This window comes from Perca fluviatilis, chromosome 2 (assembly GCF_010015445.1).
Source record: "Perca fluviatilis chromosome 2, GENO_Pfluv_1.0, whole genome shotgun sequence".
Lineage (NCBI taxonomy): Eukaryota > Metazoa > Chordata > Actinopteri > Perciformes > Percidae > Perca > Perca fluviatilis.
Genome location: NC_053113.1, coordinates 11,820,583 through 11,839,434, shown reverse-complemented (window position 1 = coordinate 11,839,434; position 18,852 = coordinate 11,820,583). Strand labels below are relative to the sequence as shown.

General features: G+C 41.7%; 2 protein-coding genes across 2 annotated transcripts in view; one reads left to right on the top strand and one right to left on the bottom strand.

The window, feature by feature from the left end:
- Positions 1 to 18,852, top strand: part of capn5a (calpain 5a) — a 52,656-nt gene that overhangs the window by 26,500 nt on the left and 7,304 nt on the right. The window contains exons 4-9 of the mRNA XM_039787145.1: positions 12,763 to 12,971; positions 13,501 to 13,693; positions 15,606 to 15,799; positions 16,898 to 16,975; positions 17,341 to 17,536; positions 18,224 to 18,346. Coding sequence (XP_039643079.1) covers positions 12,763 to 12,971; positions 13,501 to 13,693; positions 15,606 to 15,799; positions 16,898 to 16,975; positions 17,341 to 17,536; positions 18,224 to 18,346 — 993 coding nt within the window. The remainder of the gene's footprint in view (positions 1 to 12,762; positions 12,972 to 13,500; positions 13,694 to 15,605; positions 15,800 to 16,897; positions 16,976 to 17,340; positions 17,537 to 18,223; positions 18,347 to 18,852) is intronic.
- On the bottom strand, positions 6,071 to 9,623 carry ompa (olfactory marker protein a). The gene is made up of 2 exons (XM_039787163.1): positions 9,443 to 9,623; positions 6,071 to 7,343 (listed from the first exon to the last, which is right to left on the bottom strand). The coding sequence occupies exons 1-2, from the start codon at positions 9,509 to 9,511 to the stop codon at positions 6,915 to 6,917; spliced, it is 498 nt and encodes a 165-aa protein (XP_039643097.1). The 5' UTR covers positions 9,512 to 9,623; the 3' UTR covers positions 6,071 to 6,914.

Genomic DNA, 18,852 nt, shown 5'->3' with positions numbered 1-18,852 from the left:
ACTTTGACTTGGCCATTCTAACACCTGGATATGTTTATTTGTGAACCATTCCATTGTAGATTTTGCTTTATGTTTTGGATCATTGTCTTGTTGGAAGACAAATCTCCGTCCCAGTCTCAGGTCTTTTGCAGACTCCATCAGGTTTTCTTCCAGAATGGTCCTGTATTTGGCTCCATCCATCTTCCCATCAATTTTAACCATCTTCCCTGTCCCTGCTGAAGAAAAGCAGGCCCAAACCATGATGCTGCCACCACCATGTTTGACAGTGGGGATGGTGTGTTCAGGGTGATGAGCGGTGTTGCTTTTACGCCAAACATAACGTTTTGCATTGTTGCCAAAAGTTAGATTTTGGTTTCATCTGACCACAGCACCTTCTTCCACATGTTTGGTGTGTCTCCCAGGTTTAAACGACACTTTTATGGATATCTTGAAGAAATGGCTTTCTTCTTGCCACTCTTCCATAAAGGCCAGATTTGTGCAGTATACGACTGATTGTTGTCCTATGGACAGAGTCTCCCACCTCAGCTGTATCTCTGCAGTCTCCGGTGATCATGTCTTGCTGCTCTCTGATTTCTCATTGTATGAGCTAAAGTTTAGAGGGCCGGCGGGTCTTCGTATTTGTAGTGGTCTGATACCCTTCCATTTCAATATTATCGCTTGCACAGTCTCCTTGGGATGTTTAAAGCTTGGGAATCTTTTGTATCCAAATCGCGGCTAAACTTCTCCACAACAAGTATCTCAGACCTGCCTGGTGTTTTCCTTGTTCTTCATGATGCTCTCTGCTTTACACGGACCTCTGAGACTATCACAGAGCAGGTGCATTTATAGGAGACTTGATTACACACAGCTGTTCTATTTATCATCATTGTATTTAGGTCAACATTGTCATTCAGAGATCTCACTGACTTCTTGAGAGAGTTTGCTGCACTGAAAGTAAAGGGGCTGAATAATTTTGCAGCCACTTTTCAGTTTTTATTTGTTAAAAAGTTTGAAATAGCCAATGAATTTCGTTCCACTTCATAATTGGACCCACTTGTTGTTGATTCTTCACAAAAATTACAGTTTTATATCTTTATGTTTGAGGCCTGAAATGTGGCAAAAGGTCGAAACGTTCAAGGGGCCAATACTTTCGCAAGGCACTGTATATATGTGTGTCAGAACATGATGCAGCGTTTCCCCAAAAGCCCAAGATGACGTCCTCAAATGTCTTGTATTTGTCCACAACTCAAAGATATTAGGGCTGTACCTAACACCAGTTTTTGATCTTCGAAGCTTCGGTGCTTTTCAACAGCGAATATTCAAAGCTTCGGTGGCGGGGGGGAAACCAACATTTCCAAACCGCACCTGAAGGCAGCTTTTTTTTCACGGTAAAAGAGACGAGCGAGATGAAGCAACTGCTTTGTTGTTGCAGGGACACAGTCCCCAGTTACTACAGCAGGCTACGTTCTTACTGTTCGTCATTAACTGCTGTTAGCCTATTCGCAAGTCACGTTACTTTCCATGATCATTAAGTGCACATTTTTATCACGTGTAAATGGCGGATAAAAGCAGCTCGTTCTACGTGCAGAACTCAGGTGATTTCTCAAGCTTGATGTGCTGTTGTGGTAGGCCAGTTTCAAATTGCACATTTGACACTCTGCCTTTGTCTTGTCCACTTACTTTAAAGTGCCCATATTATGAGAAAAACACTTTTTCTGGGATTTGGGGTGTTCTTTTGTGTCTCTGGTGCTTCCACACACATACAAACTTTGAAATAAATCCATCCATGGTGTTTTGAGTGAGATATGGTTTCTGAATGTGTCCTGCCTTCAGTCTCCTAGTGAGCTGTTCAAAATCGGCTCGGACTGTGACGTCACAGTCCGAAACGAGCTGGCTAACCACAACCGTTAGCTCATAGCGTTAGCATGCTAACGCTAATGCTAACACCAGCATGGTACCTCGTTCTCAATAGCAAAGCACTGCTACAACACACACAAGTTCACCATAATCTACAAAAGAACTACTTACATGTGCGCCCTCATTTAGAAGAAGTCTCCCAGCTAATCCTGCCTTGTAAGTGACTGAAGTTGGAGAAACAGCCTTTCTTTTACCGTCTCTAGAGTTAGCTAGCTGACATGCTCTACATCTGAGCTACTGAGCATGTGCGAGTGCAATCAAAGATAGTACAGAAGAAGAAGATGAAAAGAGGTCTCACTCTGTAGCTAAAACAGAAACCAGGTGAAAAGAGGATCTGCAGCAGTGAGAGAGAGCTGTGCAGTACAACAACAATATGGTGTTTTTTGAAAATTAAACCATGTAAACCTATTCTGGTACAACCTTAAAATACAATTATGAACCTGAAAATGAGTATAATATGGGCGCTTTAAAGTTCTCCCAAGTCTTCGGCATTTTTGTCTTCTTTTCGCTGAATCGTGACGGTATAATGACGTTCAACTCACGAGCGTTCTAACTGGGGCGTCCCAGTAAAATCTCAAAGTCTCCTATATTTCGCATTTTCGAATTATTAAGATTGATAATAACGGGTAAAAAGGATAATACATTTTGTTTCTAATTATTTTATTTTCCACAATGTCAAAGCAACGCAGCTTAACCCAAAATACAAGCTCAGGCGTGCACTTCTGTCCGTGCAAACTGCGCTGCTCTGCGCTCTAGCCAGAGAATACTCCCGTTGCAGGAACCCTTTAGTAGTCCAAGAAGAAGCACATATATGTATTAAGTATAACGAGACTGGGTTGTCCATCCTATTAAAATGGCTAGGCTATATAAGAAAATTGTAAAAGAGAGTATTATATTTCGAACATATTCAAGTGCGAATGAGAACCGTTTGGAGGGGGATGCCAGGTTGTGCAAAAAAAAAAGATATATATATATATATATATATATATATATATATATATATATATATATATATATATATATATATAATTCGAATGTCAAATTTTCAAATCGAATACCAACCCACCGAACGACTATTCAATATTCGGGTCCAGCCCTAAAAGATATTCAGTTTACTGTCACAGAGGAGAGAAGACACTAGAAAACGTACTCACATTTAACAAGCTGGAATGAGTATAATAATAATTCATCATCAAAGTAGTTTAATAGGTGACAACTAATCCATTCATCTCTGCAGCGCTACTCAAAACACATCCAGTTGGATGTGTTTGTTATAAACATGAATGTGTTATTGGGATAATGGGTGTGTGTGTGTGTGTGTGTGTGTGTGTGTGTGTGTGTGTGTGTGTGTGTGTGTGTGTGTGTGTGTGTGTGTGTGTGTGTGTGTGTGTGTGTGTGTGTGTGTGTGTGTGTGTGTGTGTGTGTGTGTGTGTGTGTGTGTGTGCATTGTGTGTGTTTCCTCTGTGGGTTTTTTTTTCCACTGTCCACCTCACTCCTCCCGTCTGGTCTCGGAGGTCCTCGGCAGCTCTCTCCGTTTTCCATCAGCTGAAGGGAAACTAAAGCCTGTTTTAGGCGTCGCTGCCTCAGCGGAGCAGCCAGTTGTCTTGACACCCATCAGTGGTCCGAAAACAAACCCTTATTAAGCCTCTGGTGTGATCAGAGCAAACTACACAGGAAGTATGACGACAACGATTACACCATTTTTGTTATTCCTTGGTGAAGAGACCAGGTAGTCACTGTGTGTAGAGGTCAAGTTTGAATAAAAACAAAAAAATGTATTGCTTACATTAATAAGAAATATTTATTTTGTCAGATATTTAGTAATAGTGATAACATGCAGATGCATTTACTACCGATGTAGCAAATCATGCATCATTTTCTGTGTTATGTCCCAACCTGCTCTGCTTTATAAAGTGCATTCAGCATTCAACGTGCGTTTTACCTCCGTACTGTTGGTTTATAAAGCACTGAAAGGTTTATTTTTTAGCATTTTAGGCCACTGCGGTGAGGACTGATCCTCTGTGTATGGGCGCACGCTATACCAGGTGAGCTAACCAGGCGCCCACAGCGATCGTTTTTTTTAATGCTCCACATACAGTACAGGCCAAAAGTTTGGACACACTTTCTGATTCAATGCGTTTCCTTTTTATTTTCATGACTATTTACATTGTAGATTCTCACTGAAGGCATCAAAACTATGAATGAACACATATGGAATTATGTACTTAACAAAAAAGTGTGAAATAACTGAAAACATGTCTTATATTTTAGATTCCTCAAAGTAGCCACCCTTTGCTTTTTTATTAATAAGGGAAATAATTCCACTAATCAACCCTGACAAAGCACACCTGTGAAGGTAAAACCATTTCAGGTGACTACCTCATGAAGCTCATTGAGAGAACACCAAGGGTTTGCAGAGTTATCAAAAAAGCAAAGGGTGGCTACTTTGAAGAATCTAAAATATAAGACATGTTTTCAGTTATTTCACACTTTTTTGTTAAGTACATAATTCCATATGTGTTCATTCATAGTTTTGATGCCTTCAGTGAGAATCTACAATGTAAATAGTCATGAAAATAAAGGAAACACACTGAATGAGAAGGCTGAAGCCTTTTCTTTTTCATGCCGTCTCTCTCTTTCACCCTTTTTTTATCTTCTCGTGCCTGCGATAACTGTGCGGATCACTGTGTATACTAAAGAAGTAAATATATACTCGCTTCCCCTGCCCTTTGAGTAGGCCTGCACGATTCGGGGAAAAATATAAATCACGATTTTTTTTTTTTTGCTTAGAATTGATATCACGGTTCTCTGCCACGATTTTATTCTCACGAAGTGTGATGTTTTATTGCACTCATGAACCATGACAAATGAAAACAAATTGGCAGCACCAAACAGATTTTTTTGGGGGCACCTATAGACCATTGCGTATCACCACAAGCCTGTAAACAAAGAGGCTTCAATGGATAAAGAAAATAAAGTACATACTGGCCATTTAAGTACAGTAGGCAACCAAAAACTGTGACATACAAAACACTGAACTAAATATGGCCCTGATACTGGCTCTATCTGAACTCCTGGAACATGTCTTTACTTAATTTAATTAATTAATTGAAGGAGAAAAGAAAAAAAAAAATCATTTAAAAATTAAATTGCGAACGGGTGAATCGAGATCGCGATTTTATAACGATTTATCGTGCGGGCCGACCTGTGAGCCCTTTGAGATAAACTTGTGATTTTGGGCTTTATTTTATGAACCTGACTCTTGTTTCATCCTTTCTTAGTCTCCTCTCCCCTTGTTTCTTTCCTTCCTCTCCTCCTGTTTCCTCTCTTTCCTTCCTCTCCTCTTGTTTCCTCTTTCCTTCCTCTCCTCCTGTTTCCTCTTTTCCTTCCTCTCCTCCTGTTTCCTCTTTCCTTCCTCTCCTCTTGTTTCCTCTCTTTCCTTCCTCTCCTCTTGTTTCCTCTCTTTCCTTCCTCTCCTCCTGTTTCCTCTCTTTCCTTCCTCTCCTCCTGTTTCCTCTCTTTCCTTCCTCTCCTCCTGTTTCCTCTCTTTCCTTCCTCTCCTCCTGTTTCCTCTCTTTTCCTCCTGTTTCCTCTTTCCTTCCCTTGTTTCCTCTCTTTCCTTCCTCTTTTGTTTCCTCTTTTCCTTCCTCTCCCCTGTTTCCTCTCCTTCCTGCCTCTCCTCCTCCTGTTTCCATCTTTCCCTTCCTCTCCTCCTTTTGTTTCCATCCTTTCTTTTCATTTCCTTTTTATTCCATTTCTAGTCTTTTTTCTTCCTCCTCTCCTCTTGTTTCTTTCTTTCCTCCTTGTTTCCTTCCTTTCTGGTCTCCTCTTTTTTCCTCCATCTCCACTCCTTATTTCATCCTTTTTTTAGTCTCCTCTTCTCTTCTTTTTGTTTCCCTTCTTTCCTTGTCTCCTTTACTTTTTTAAATCCTTTTCTTTTTAATCCTTTTCTTGTCCTTTTCTTATCTCATTCTTCTTCTCTTGTTTCTTTCCTTACTATAGTCCATACTTTTTCATCCCTTCCTAGTCTCAAGGACAAGAGAAAAGGAGCCTCTTGTTCCATCCCTCCCTCTCTCCCTCCCTCCATCCCTCCCTCCCTCCATCCCTCCATCCCTCCCTCGTCTGTCCAGTAACACCAATAATAATCTGCACCAATGAGAACACACACAGTAGACAGCTTTCATTTGATTTTTAATAGATTTCACTCCATTGATCTCTGTTTGTAGGCCGACAGTCATGTGATGTGAATATTCAATATTGCATTCAGCGCTGCTTGTTTTTGCCTCTCCTGTGAGCGACGAAAGACTTCAGGAACAAAATACAACAACAGCAAAAGACAGTAACCACTCAAACGCACATTATCACGATATTCAGCTGATCCGAAAAAAAAGGCCTGTTTTTATTTACAAGAGGAAGTTTAGTTTGTGTCCTCAGAAGTTTTGTATTCAACATTTCTGAATTCTAACATTTCCATAAACGATTATGAAGTTTTAACATGACATAATGTTGTCAAAAGAATCTTTTTTTGTACGAATGCTCGCGTTTCTGTACGAATCGAAATTGCTGATTTCTGTCGATGATGCTTTGATCTTTTTAGTTTAGTTTAAACAAAGTGCTTTCATACTTGTTCTATCTCGTACTATGTGTTGTTTTTTTGTGTGCTTTGTTTTGTGAAAAATACTTTCTTTACAGCATGTTGAGTGCTTATAAAATGTTGACTTGGCTGTTGAGGTTCATTGTAAAAGGTTGTGCTGAAATGTTTGAATGAACTGTGGAAAATTTGAATGCGTCATGTGGGCCAAGAAGGTGGATCTACAGTCTTAAAGGTGCTCTAAGTGATGTTTTGGTGACGTCACATCTTGTTGACGTTCGAAGTATTGTCAAACAAAATGGAGGCCAGCTCGCCTCTTTTTCTTCAGCTCTAGTGTGATGTTTTTAAAAGGTCAAAGATTGAACAAACTATTGCAGTGCTTCTTGAGTACTAAAGAGGACTCTACTGGACAAAGAGTGACGAGTCGTTAATCTGCTGTGAACTCCACCGAGCAGCTGAGATTTGCGGCCTCCGCAGCATCCTTGAAAGCAAACAGGAAGTACATGACCTTCCTGACCTTGGCCAGCTCGGCAATCCTTTCGCCGAACTCCTGCATGTCCGCCTCCAGCCACTTGAGCGGCGAATCCTCCGGGTCGTTGGCGTTTCGCCAAAACGTTCCGATCGGCTCGAGCAGCTGCCGGGTCATCAGGTTGGTGAGGTCGGGCGTCCAGTGCTGGGAGATCCCGGTGATGGTGACGCGACCGTAGGCCTTGAGGGAGAAGTACCAGCGAGAGAAGTTGAGCTCCTGGGTGGGGAAGTCCAGCCGATACACGGCCTCGTGGGAGAGAAGCAGGCGCTCGCCGTCCTGGCGCTTCTGCCCCGAGCGCTGCAGAGACGACACGCGGAGACGCATCATCTGCAGAGGGAGTAAAAGAGCACAGGGGAGGAGAAGAGATGAAAGGGAAATCGCTATTGGCCGGAGAAGGAGGAGTAGTGTGTGTCCGATTTTAATCTGATCCAGCCCACCACATTTTATTCTGTAGTTGTCAGTGCGCCACGCTTTGAAGCGAAATTACAACTTCATTAGACTTCAGAATCGGAATCAGAAAAGCTTTATTGCCAAGTATGTTTACACACACAAGGGATGTGTCGTGGTATCGTAGGTGCAGGTCACATTAAAGCATTAAAGCAACATGCACAAACGCACCGAGTCGCCATATGCGGCGCCATCTCAACTCTCTCCTAACTCTTGCAACAGATACAGCATGACATGAAGGAGAGGAGAGGGAAACAAAAAAGCGGCTCTCAGACTATCCTGATAAAGATAAGAACAGTGTGGGAACAGGAAAAAACACATAAGCACACAAACAGTACATTTGCACTGCTGCACATAACATAACATTACATAAATGTACAGTTGCACATTACATTACAGACTTACATGGCGAAAGAGACGTCCGTAAATCAGTGGATACATTTTTTTTCAAGCGTCGCATATCCCCAGAGAAATGTCTAGCTTCAATATCAGAATTTTATCCATTCGGTCCGATTTAGATTTGGGAAGTCTAGAAGAGCCGCACGATTACATCATTTCATCCCCGTTCATGTTAGCAGAGCGCTAAACCAGAAGTAGCCGTCTCGGCCAGCGGAGGTCTTCAGTGCGCCTGCTCTACGGGCCGCACAGTGCAGGAAGCGGCGCCGGCCACCTGAACGTTTGCTATGCGGTTTAGACTCCACGAAGGCTTCGTGCGTCACTGAGCAACTCTCGCAGGAATGATCGGGGCTACCGCCTCCAAAGCTGTATCCAGTTCTTATTACGAGTCCACGGTATTTGTAGAAAAACCCTTTTTTGCAAAATCCAAAAGGCTTCAAACTGAGTGCCGTAAAGACATTTACGCGCTACGCAATAGTGTTCAGTCCAGGCACACGACTTGATGCCGCGGTACCATTACCATGCCTCAACGGTAGATGCCGCTAGTTTGTCTTCCGAAATGATTTTCACTTACTTGAATTTGCAGAGGGTCCAATTCTAGTGACCTAATCTGTCAAAACGTTCATGTTTAATTGCCAGCGCAGCCATTAGGACCCTGAATCACAGCGATGCCGATTAACACCGAATGCGAAATGTAATTAACCGCACCAGGGCAGCGACTACCGTTTATTTTCTTTATTGATTAATCTGACGACTATTTTTGTGATTAATCGATCAATTCTTTGGTCCATAACAGTGAAAAATGGCCATCACAATATCCTAGACCACAAGGTGACGTCATCAAATGTCCTGTTTAGCTGTCAGACCGACCGTCCCGAACAAAGAACTATGATTTAACACTTTCTGGCGCCAGTCTCTCACATTTGAGAAGCTGCAAGCCAGAAAGTGTTGAAAAATGTATCAAAAGAATTGCTGATTAGCTTTCTTTTGATTGGTGACCAATCGTTGTAGCTCTAAAACATTTTTCTCTGAGCAAAGCAAAGGTGCACATTAACTTTTCAGCCCAGGAGCGCTTGACCTCCACTGAGGTTACATCACACAAAATGAAAATAGTTTTGAGGCCGACTGCCAGACTAATGGTCTGTGTTTTAACTCTTCTGATAAGTAGACCTATCGATCACTACACCAGACACACCACAGAAAGCCTTTAGAACAGATGTTATGAAGACTATTCATCAAAGCTGGGCGAACAGTTTGAATGAATAAAAAGTTGCATTAATCTCCAAAAAGGAAACTTCGAAAAGTCGGCCAACAGTAAAAAGAAAAGTAATGAGCTCAATTTCAAACTTTTTCTCAGTGTATAAACAACTACACTAGTATTTCTTAAAAGATATCTGTGTTTCAACATGTTCATCGAGAGTCAAAACTGCAGCGTTGACATTTTGGTGATGGGGCACAAACTCCACATCAAATTAGGTTGACTCTTTGTACATTCAATTGTATTTCCTTTCAAATAAAATAAAATAAGCATTGCCTCCACACATATTGCTAATGAAGTTGTCATTTCAAAGCGAGAGCCTCACCTCTGTCAGTGCAGTGTCTTCTTTAAACGCCAGCACTATTGTGTTGCCGGGGGCTTTGGCGTTGTCCATGTCCGACTTCAAGGTTATAATCCTGGGTTTAGGAGAGGGCAAGGCCGGCCTGTCTGGATGGATGCTGTGATAGATGGGACTCTGAGAGAGTTTCAGATTTCTCTCTAACACTCTCTCTCTCTCTCTCTCTTTTTCTCATAGGCTCGCATGCCTTCTCTGTCTCCCCTCCCCTCTTCAACTATTTCCATCACAGAGAGTTGCCCACAGGGTTGTTTTGGTTAGGACGCATTGATTAGCCACATAACCCGAGCATGGGGGAGGTGGGGGGTGGGGGGGGGTAGGGGAGAGCATTGGGAGATGGGATCAATGCAAACAACCGCATCAGTCAGAATCGGTAGTATTCAGCCCTGCTAAGCCTTCAACTCTTTGGAGGCTGATTTTTGCACCAAACTATCCACACTACTACTCTATTTAATAATAATTATTCTTGTTATATAGGCGATATGGCCTGTCTGAATTATCAGACATTTTCCTGAGGTGTAAACTCCAGGGATCAGGTTTCAAAATGTATGTATATCAAATGAAAACACTCTCCAATAAAAAAAAATGTTTAAGGCATTAAGGAGGTGGGTGATGAGGTGTGAGGGTGCTAGGCAACAGGAGGCGCTGATGACGTACAACAGGGAACTCTGGGAGTTTCCTGAGGGCTTCTGGGAGCTTGACTGGTCTTGGCTTAATGGATCAGTTATTTATTTATATCACTGACTTCACACTGTGTGTGTGTGTGTGTGTGTGTGTGTGTGTGTGTGTGTGTGTGTGTGTGTGTGTGTGTGTGTGTGTGTGTGTGTGTGTGTGTGTGTGTGTGTGTGTGTGTGTGTGTGTGTGTGTGTGTGTGTGTGTGTGTGTGTGTGATTCCCTTGTTGACAAAAACGTCATACATCCTCAGGTTAATTAAGGGGAAAGAAGTGTTAAAAAAAACTGATAAAGACTGACTTTTTAGGAACTAACAAATAGACAGAATACGTTTGCGAAGAGCCCCTTGCTTTTTTGCCACATTTTGTCAACATAAAGTATAAAATGTAATTTTTAATTGTAACAATCATTAAGTGGAATCAAATTTATTGGATATTCAAACTTTTAAACAAATAAAATGAATATTAAAATTCAGCCCTTAAGTTAATATGTAGCGCCACCTTTTGCTGCGATTACAGTGTAAGGCTAGTATGTTGTTTTGAGATGACATTTTGCCCATTCTCCCGTAAACAGCTCGAGCTCAGTGAGGTTGATGGAGAGGTTTGTGAACGCATAGTTTTATTGATCAGGTCGACTTTGACTGGCATTTTAACACTGGATATGTTATTGTGAACATTCATTGTAGTTTGCTTATGTTTGGATATTGTTGTTGAGACCCTTCTGCTCAGGTCTTTGCTAGATTTTTAGAATGGTCCTGTATTTCTCCATCCATCTTTTCCAATCATCTTTGTCTGTGAAGAAAACACCCAACATGTGTCACCACCATGTTTGCAGTGGGGATGGTGTTTGTTAAGTGTGTTGTGTTGAAGCCCATACGTTTGCATTGTTGCCAAAGTCGATTTTGTTCATCTGACCACACTTCTTCCACATGTTTGGTGTCCCAGGGCTTAAACATTCTTTTGGATATTTTTGGCTTTCTTGCCACTCTCCATAAAGCCAGATTTGTGCAGTAATTTACCGATTGTTGTCCTATGACAGATTTCACTGTAGATCTCTGCAGTTCATCCAGAGTGATATTGGCTGCTCTGATGTTCTTGTAGAGCGTTAGGTTTGTTTTGTGTGGCTGATACTTTCCATTTCATATCTTGACAGTGGGTGTTTGTATCCCTTCCTCACTCACCTGCCTGTCTTTTCTTTTGAGGTTGGCTATCACAATGTTATACGGACTTGATTACACACATTATTTATAATTAGTTAGTATTGTGACATCAAACTTGAGGTGACTGGAGGGGCTGCGCTTTTTGTAAAGTTTGAATAGCCAATGAATTTGTACTTCTAATTGCACTTGTTGTTGATTTTACAAAAAAGTTATATTTTTTTTGAGGTTGAAAGGAAAGTCAAGAAGCACTGTATGTACAGTTTTTAACAAATAAAAACTGAGTGGGCAAAATTATTCAGCCCTTTACTTTCAGTGCAGCAAACTCTCCAGAAGTTCAGTGAGGATGTTTGATCCAATGTTGACCTATGACTAATGATGATAAATAGAATCCAGCTGTGTGTAATAGTCCATAAATGCACCTGCTCTGTGATAGTCTCAGAGGCTGTAGCGAGAGAGATCATGGAAAAACACACAGAGTATGTTGTGGTTAGCCGGTGGTACAGTTAGTTTCGACTGTGCGATATTTGGGGAGTATCACCACTACAAACCCGCTTAAACTTTCAGCTCATACAATGAGAAGACTGATAGGATAGACCATGATATTGCTGAGGAGGTTATGTATATGCACATTGGTGGAGAAAGTTTGATTGTTTAAGTTTGCAAAAGCCACCTGGGAGACACACAATGTGGAAGTTGTGGGATAAAAACTTTTCAATGCAAAAGTTATGTTGTGTAAAAGCAACACACTCTCCTAAATCCCGTCTGTGATGTTTTTTCTTCAGCAAGGATGGTTAAAATTGTGGGATGGTGGAAATAAATTTGTGTGGTTTTTTGTTTAAAAATTTATTTAAACATATTTTGTTGTGATGTCATTCATCCAACACGTGTGTTTGAAGGAGGAATGGGCAAAAATGCGTTCGATGTGCAAAACTGATAGAGACATACCCTAAGCGACTTACAGCTGTATCGCGCAAAAGGTGGCGCTACAAAGTATTAACTTAAGGGGGCTGAATAATTTTGCACTCAATATTTCAGTTTTTTATTTGTTTAAAAGGTTGGAAATATCCAATAAATTTCGTTCCACTTCATGTTGTGTCCCACTTGTTGTTATTCTTCACAAAAATTACAGTTTTATATCTTTATGTTTGAGGCCCGAAGTGTGGCAAAAGGTCGAAAAGTTCAAGGGGCCATACTTTCGCAAGGCACTGTACAGATGATGTTGTCAGAGGTGATTTTTACTTTGGGTGATTTTAAATCAGTTTAAAAAAATCCCAAATGAAGAACTAGCGGAGGTCTGCACCCCCAGAATGCCATTCTAGTTTGTTAAAAATCTAGATGATCTTTGTCTTAGTAATTGAATCGATGTCGTTGTAAATGACCGTTTCCCCTCAGTGATCTTTCAAGTGTTAATAAAGTTCGAATGGAAAAACGTGAATGATGACCGTGTGTTCTTTCTCAGGTGATCCCCGACTGGAAGGACCAGGAGTGGAACGACGATAAACCGGAGTCCTACGCCGGGATCTTCCACTTCCGGTTCTGGCGGTTCGGCGAGTGGGTGGACGTGGTGATCGATGACCGGCTGGCCACGGTGAACGGAAAGCTGGTGTACTGCCACTCCAACGACAGCAACGAGTTCTGGAGCGCGCTGGTGGAGAAGGCCTACGCCAAGTAAGGCTTCCAGCACGCAGGTTTTCAAGTCTTTATCTACAGTACAGGCCAAAAGTTTGGACACACCTTCTCATTCAATGTGTTTCCTTTATATTTTCATGACTATTTACATTGTAGATTCTCACTGAAGGCATCAAAACTATGAATGAACACATATGGAATTATGTACTTAACAAAAAAGTGTGAAATAACTGAAAACATGTCTTATATTTTAGATTCTTCAAAGTAGCCACCCTTTGCTTTTTGTGATAACTCTGCAAACCCTTGGTGTTCTCTCAATGAGCTTCATGAGGTAGTCACCTGAAATGGTTTTACCTTCACAGGTGTGCTTTGTCAGGGTTAATTAGTGGAATTTATTCCCTTATTAATTAACACCGTGCGTGTGCGTGTGTGTGTGTGTGTGTGTGTGTGTGTGTGTGTGTGTGTGTGTGTTCGTGTGTGTGTGTGTGTGTGTGTGTGTGTGTGTGTGTGTGCGTGTTTAGTGTTGTGTGTTGTGTGCGTGTGTGTGTGTGTGCGTGTGTGTTTCTAGGATGTCTGGATGCTACGAGGCGCTCGACGGGGGCAACACGGCCGACGCTCTCGTGGATTTCACCGGCGGCGTGTCGGAGCCGATGGACTTGATGGAGAACGGCTTCAAAGAGGACCAGGAGAAACGCAGCAAGCTGTTCGAGAGGGTCCTGAAAGTCCACGACAGAGGAGGCCTCATCAGCTGCTCGATCCGGGTGAGCGGAGGACGATTAAACAAACGGATATAGTGGCCGTTCAGGCCGAGACGAGCTGTCCGCCGATGCTCTGCAGGGTGGCGAGGTGGGGCGGAGTGACGATGAAACGACCTTGTCTTGTTTTCTATAACCCCCCTATTACGATTATTTTAATTATCGATTAATCTGTCGATTTATTTTTTCGATTAATCGATGAATCATTAATGACAGCATTAATTTACATCAACTCAATGCATACTTACATACTTGTTGTTTTAGTTAATACTTGTGTAAAGGTAAGTAACCCAAAGAGCAGATACAGACAAGACACACACACACACACACACACACACTATGGTTGTTTGTTATATTTTCTGTTTGTATTTCAATGTGCTCTCAGAAGACTTCTTGTGTTGAATTGCTTTCGTTGTGAAGCACTTTGTGATTTTATCTGTGAAATGTGCTATACAAATAAATTTACTTACATACTTACACACACTTGAAGCTTATTCATTAAATTATTACCATCATTGTAGTAAGTGCAAATTAAGTTCATTTATAGCCAGCTGGCGTAATAGTTGCGCGACACAACGTATCGATAATGAAATTCGTTGACAACTTTTTTAATAATCGAATTTTATCGATTTTAATCGATTCGTTGTTGCAGCCCTAAATGTAGCACAAGTAGACTTTACATTACGTTACTGATATCGATGTTTCCGACCGCACTCGAAGGCAGCTTATTTCACAGGAGGGAGAAAGAGCAGAGACGAGCGAGACACAGCGAGCGCTTTGTTGTTTTTCATTCAGCTATTACACAAACTCCCGGCCAGTTTAGTGCTGGTTAGTTTTTTTCACCCTCCTAGTGTTTTAGACTGTCTTGTGGCAGCGATGGAGGCAGTGATGTTTCCTGTTTCCTGTACGGGACTCTCAAACCGTAGCTCTAAACAAGTCTGACCTCTGGTTACATGTAGAGCTGCAAAGATTAATCAATTAATCGATTAGTTGTCAACTTTTACATTAATTGCCAACTATTTTGATAATAGAAAGTCGGTTTGAGTCATTTTTTTAAGACAAAAGTAAAAAGAAATCCTCTGATGTCAGCTTGTTAAATGTGAATATGTTCTAGTTTCTTCTCTCCTCTGTGACAGTAAACTGAATATCTTTGAGTTGTGGACAAAACGAGACATTTGATGATCTTGGGCTTTTTGGGAAACACTGATCCACATTTTTCACCATTTTCTGACATGTTATAGACCAAACAACTAATCGATTAATCGAGAAAATATTCACCAGATTAATCGACTATGGAAGTAATCGTTAGTTGCAGCCCTAGTTACACGATCGGCCACCGCAGCGTGACGCGTTTAGGGATGTAACGATTACCGGTGTAACGGTGAACCACGATAAAAATGCTGACGATAACAATTACCGTTTTCGTTTAAAATGTCATTATTATCACGGTAGTTATTTGAAATGCATAATGCACTCTTGTCTTATTTATTTAAGGTTTACTTTAAAGTGTTCACGTGTACAGTTTTACATTTTAATTTTGAGGATGAAGAAAACGAGTGTGTAGTTAGTGGCGTTTCTGTGATTTGTTTACATGTTGTTCTTTATGTCTTAGCTTGAATGTTTGGATTTGTATAATTTAAACCTGCGCTACTGGAAATGTTCCCGACCAATCAGCTGTTTACGTGCTGAACCCTTGTTCCTTTTGATGTTAAAAGTTGCACTTTTCATAAGGTTTTGCCTATATTTTTTGTAATATAATAAACATTGTTACACTTTTTGAAACTATGTCAGCTTGTGTAGGACCATCAGTGCTTTCTCAACATATTGAACACACTTTTAAAAAACCTGCGTTTCTGCCGACCCGGGCAGTGTGAGGAACGATTTACGGACCGACTGAAGCTGTGCCGTGTCGTTCCAGGCAACCACCGCAGCGGACATGGAGGCCAGGCTGGACTGCGGCCTGGTGAAGGGCCACGCCTACGCAGTGACGGACGTCCGCAGGGTGAGGCTCGGCCACGGCCTGCTGGCCTTCTTCAAGTCAGACAAGCTCACCATGATCCGCATGAGAAACCCCTGGGGAGAGAGAGAGTGGAACGGGGCCTGGAGCGACAGGTGAGAAGCAGGGAACCACACACTGATTTATAAATCAAGTGAGAATCAAGATTTTCACCTTTTTAAGATATCCTACGATTTGAACATGTAATCCACGGATGTATAATAAGACCTGCATACAGTGTTCGAGGCAGAGGCCCTTTTATTCCTTTTGAGAGTAGCTGAGTGTTGAACGAAGCCATCATAGAGCCAAAAAATGACCCAGATGATTGGCACTGCTTCCACATCGTGCGGCCGATAGAGCAGGTGCGCTAGAGACCTCTGGCCGAGCCGGCTGCTTCCGGTTTAGCGCTACGCTAACCCGAATGGGGATTACATGTTTTAATGGTGCGACTCTTCTAGACTGTCCAAATGTTATCGGACCAAATGGATCAAATGGTGATTTGCGGGGCTTGTGACTCACACAAATGTATCCACTGATTCACAGTGCGCGTCTTTCCCCATGTAAGTCTAAAGGGAATCGTCTTTTTGAGCCAGAGGGCATAACGTTAACAGGCCGGGAGTTGTAATTCAACTGTTTGGCCGCTGTGTTCAGTTTGCTTCAAAGCCCCGGCGCACTACCTGGGAGCCTGGTGTCCCCGCTGATTGGACTACAAACTGTCAGACCCTTTTCATTCTGCCCTGATTGGACTACAAACTGTCAGACCCTTTTCATTCTGCCCTGATTGGACTACAAACTGTCAGACCCTTTTCATTCTGCCCTGATTGGACTACAAACTGTCAGACCCTTTTCATTCTGCCCTGATTGGACTACAAACTGTCAGACCCTTTTCATTCTTCCCTGATTGGACTACAAACTGTCAGACCCTTTTCATTCTGCCCTGATTGGACTACAAACTGTCAGCTTTTTAAAAACCCCCCTTTTCCTTCTTTCCTCCACAAACAACCACCCCCACTTTTTTTTTTTTTTTTCTATCAAAACAACAAACGGGCCCTTTTTTTTTTTTTTTTTTACTATACACTACCACCTTTTTTTTTTTTTTTTTTTTTTTTTTTTTTTTTTTTTTTTTTTTTTCCTTATTTTTTTCATCTGCTATCCCCATTTTTATTATGAGAAGAAGAATACTGACCTCTTTTTTTTTTTTTTTTTGTTTGCAGCTCTGAAGAGTGGAAGAAGGTCAGTAAGAGTGAGAGGGAGAAGATCGGTGTCACCGTGCAGGATGATGGAGAGTTCTGGTGAGTTTTAGTTCAACACTGCCCCCCGTTGGCAGACACGGGTGCTTGCACGTGGTGCTTTGTGGCCTCACAAAGTCAAAGATCTGCAGTAATTCTCATCTGTTACATCGTTCAGTCTCCATCTCTCAAGTGTTAATCTACGTCCTCAGTTTGAAGTGCGTGTTTTTATATTTGCAACGTAGAGTAGCACTTTTAATTTCTTTGTATGTACTTACAAAGATGATAAAGTCGATCCTGCTTCTGAATTCTTTGATTTGTATATTTTTTTTTTTTTTTTGATGACTCGTAGGTCATTTCACATCCTAGTCATTGTAAATTAACCATAATTTCTACTTCTTCCCTTCTCCGTGTCTCCCTCACGGCAGGATGACATTCGATGACTTCATCGCTAACTTCACAGACCTCATCCTGTGTCGTCTCATCAACACGTCCCACCTGAGCTTCCATAAGATCTGGGAGGAGGCCGTGATGCGGGGCTCCTGGCGCCGCCACGACGACCCGCTTCTCAACCGAGCCGGCGGCTGCAGCAACAACAAGCACACCTTCCTCCAGAACCCGCAGGTCTCATTTCCTCTCACGAACTCATACAGTACAGGCCAAAAGTTTGGACACACCTTCTCATTCAGTGCGTTTCCTTTTTATTTTCATGACTATTTACATTGTAGATTCTCACTGAAGGCATCAAAACTATGAATGAACACATATGGAATTATGTACTTAACAAAAAAGTGTGAAATAACTGAAAACATGTCTTATATTTTAGATTCTTCAAAGTAGCCACCCTTTGCTTTTTTTATTAATAAGGGAAAAAATTCCACTAATTAACCCTGACAAAGCACACCTGTGAAGGTAAAACCATTTCAGGTGACTACCTCATGAAGCTCATTGAGAGAACACCAAGGGTTTGCAGAGTTATCACAAAAAGCAAAGGGTGGCTACTTTGAAGAATCTAAAATATAAGACATGTTTTCAGTTATTTCACACCTTTTTTTGTTAAGTACATAATTCCATATGTGTTCATTCATAGTTTTGATGCCTTCATTGAGAATCTACAATGTAAATAGTCATGAAAATAAAAAGGAAACGCATTGAATGAGAAGGTGTGTCCAAACTTTTGGCCTGTACTGTGCGTTGTCAGATTCTGTGTGAGGCAAGGGTTATGTGCTTTGCGATAGCCGGATCCCTGTTGTGGAGAAGGAAATGGACTCTAAACGCTACGTGTGTATTTCTTTTTTCTCTGCGTTGCAGTATGTGTTTGATGTGAAGAAGCCCGAGGACGAGGTCCTGATCTGTCTGCAGCAGAAAGATCGCAGAGCCACGCTGAGGGAGGGACGAGGAGAGAACCTGGCCATCGGCTTCGACATACACAGGGTCAGCTCTCTCTGAAAACTTAACCCTTGTTCCTTTTGATTGTTAAAAGTTGCACTTTGCATAAGGTTTTGCCTATATTTTTGTAATATAATAAACATTGTTACACTTTTTGAAACTATGTCAGCTTGTGTAGGACTATCAGTGCTCAACATATTGAACACACTTACTTATAATACCGAAAACCGTGATCATTTTGGTCACTGTAACCGTGAGGTTAAATTTTCATACCGTTAACATCCCTAGACGTGGGTTTGGGTTTCTCCAAAAGTTAAGTCTGTCTCGACTTTTCACTGCAGGTCCACTGCATTTTTTTTACTCTGCTTCTGACTGGCTAGTAGTCCTTCCCTAGGTACTGTCAGGGCACGCCCTCATACTCTGCTTCTGACTGGCTAGTAGTCCTTACCTAGGTACTGTCAGGGCACGCCCTCATACTCTGCTTCTGACTGGCTAGTAGTCCTTACCTAGCTACTGAGCATGTGCGACTCCCAACAAAGATGGAACAGAAG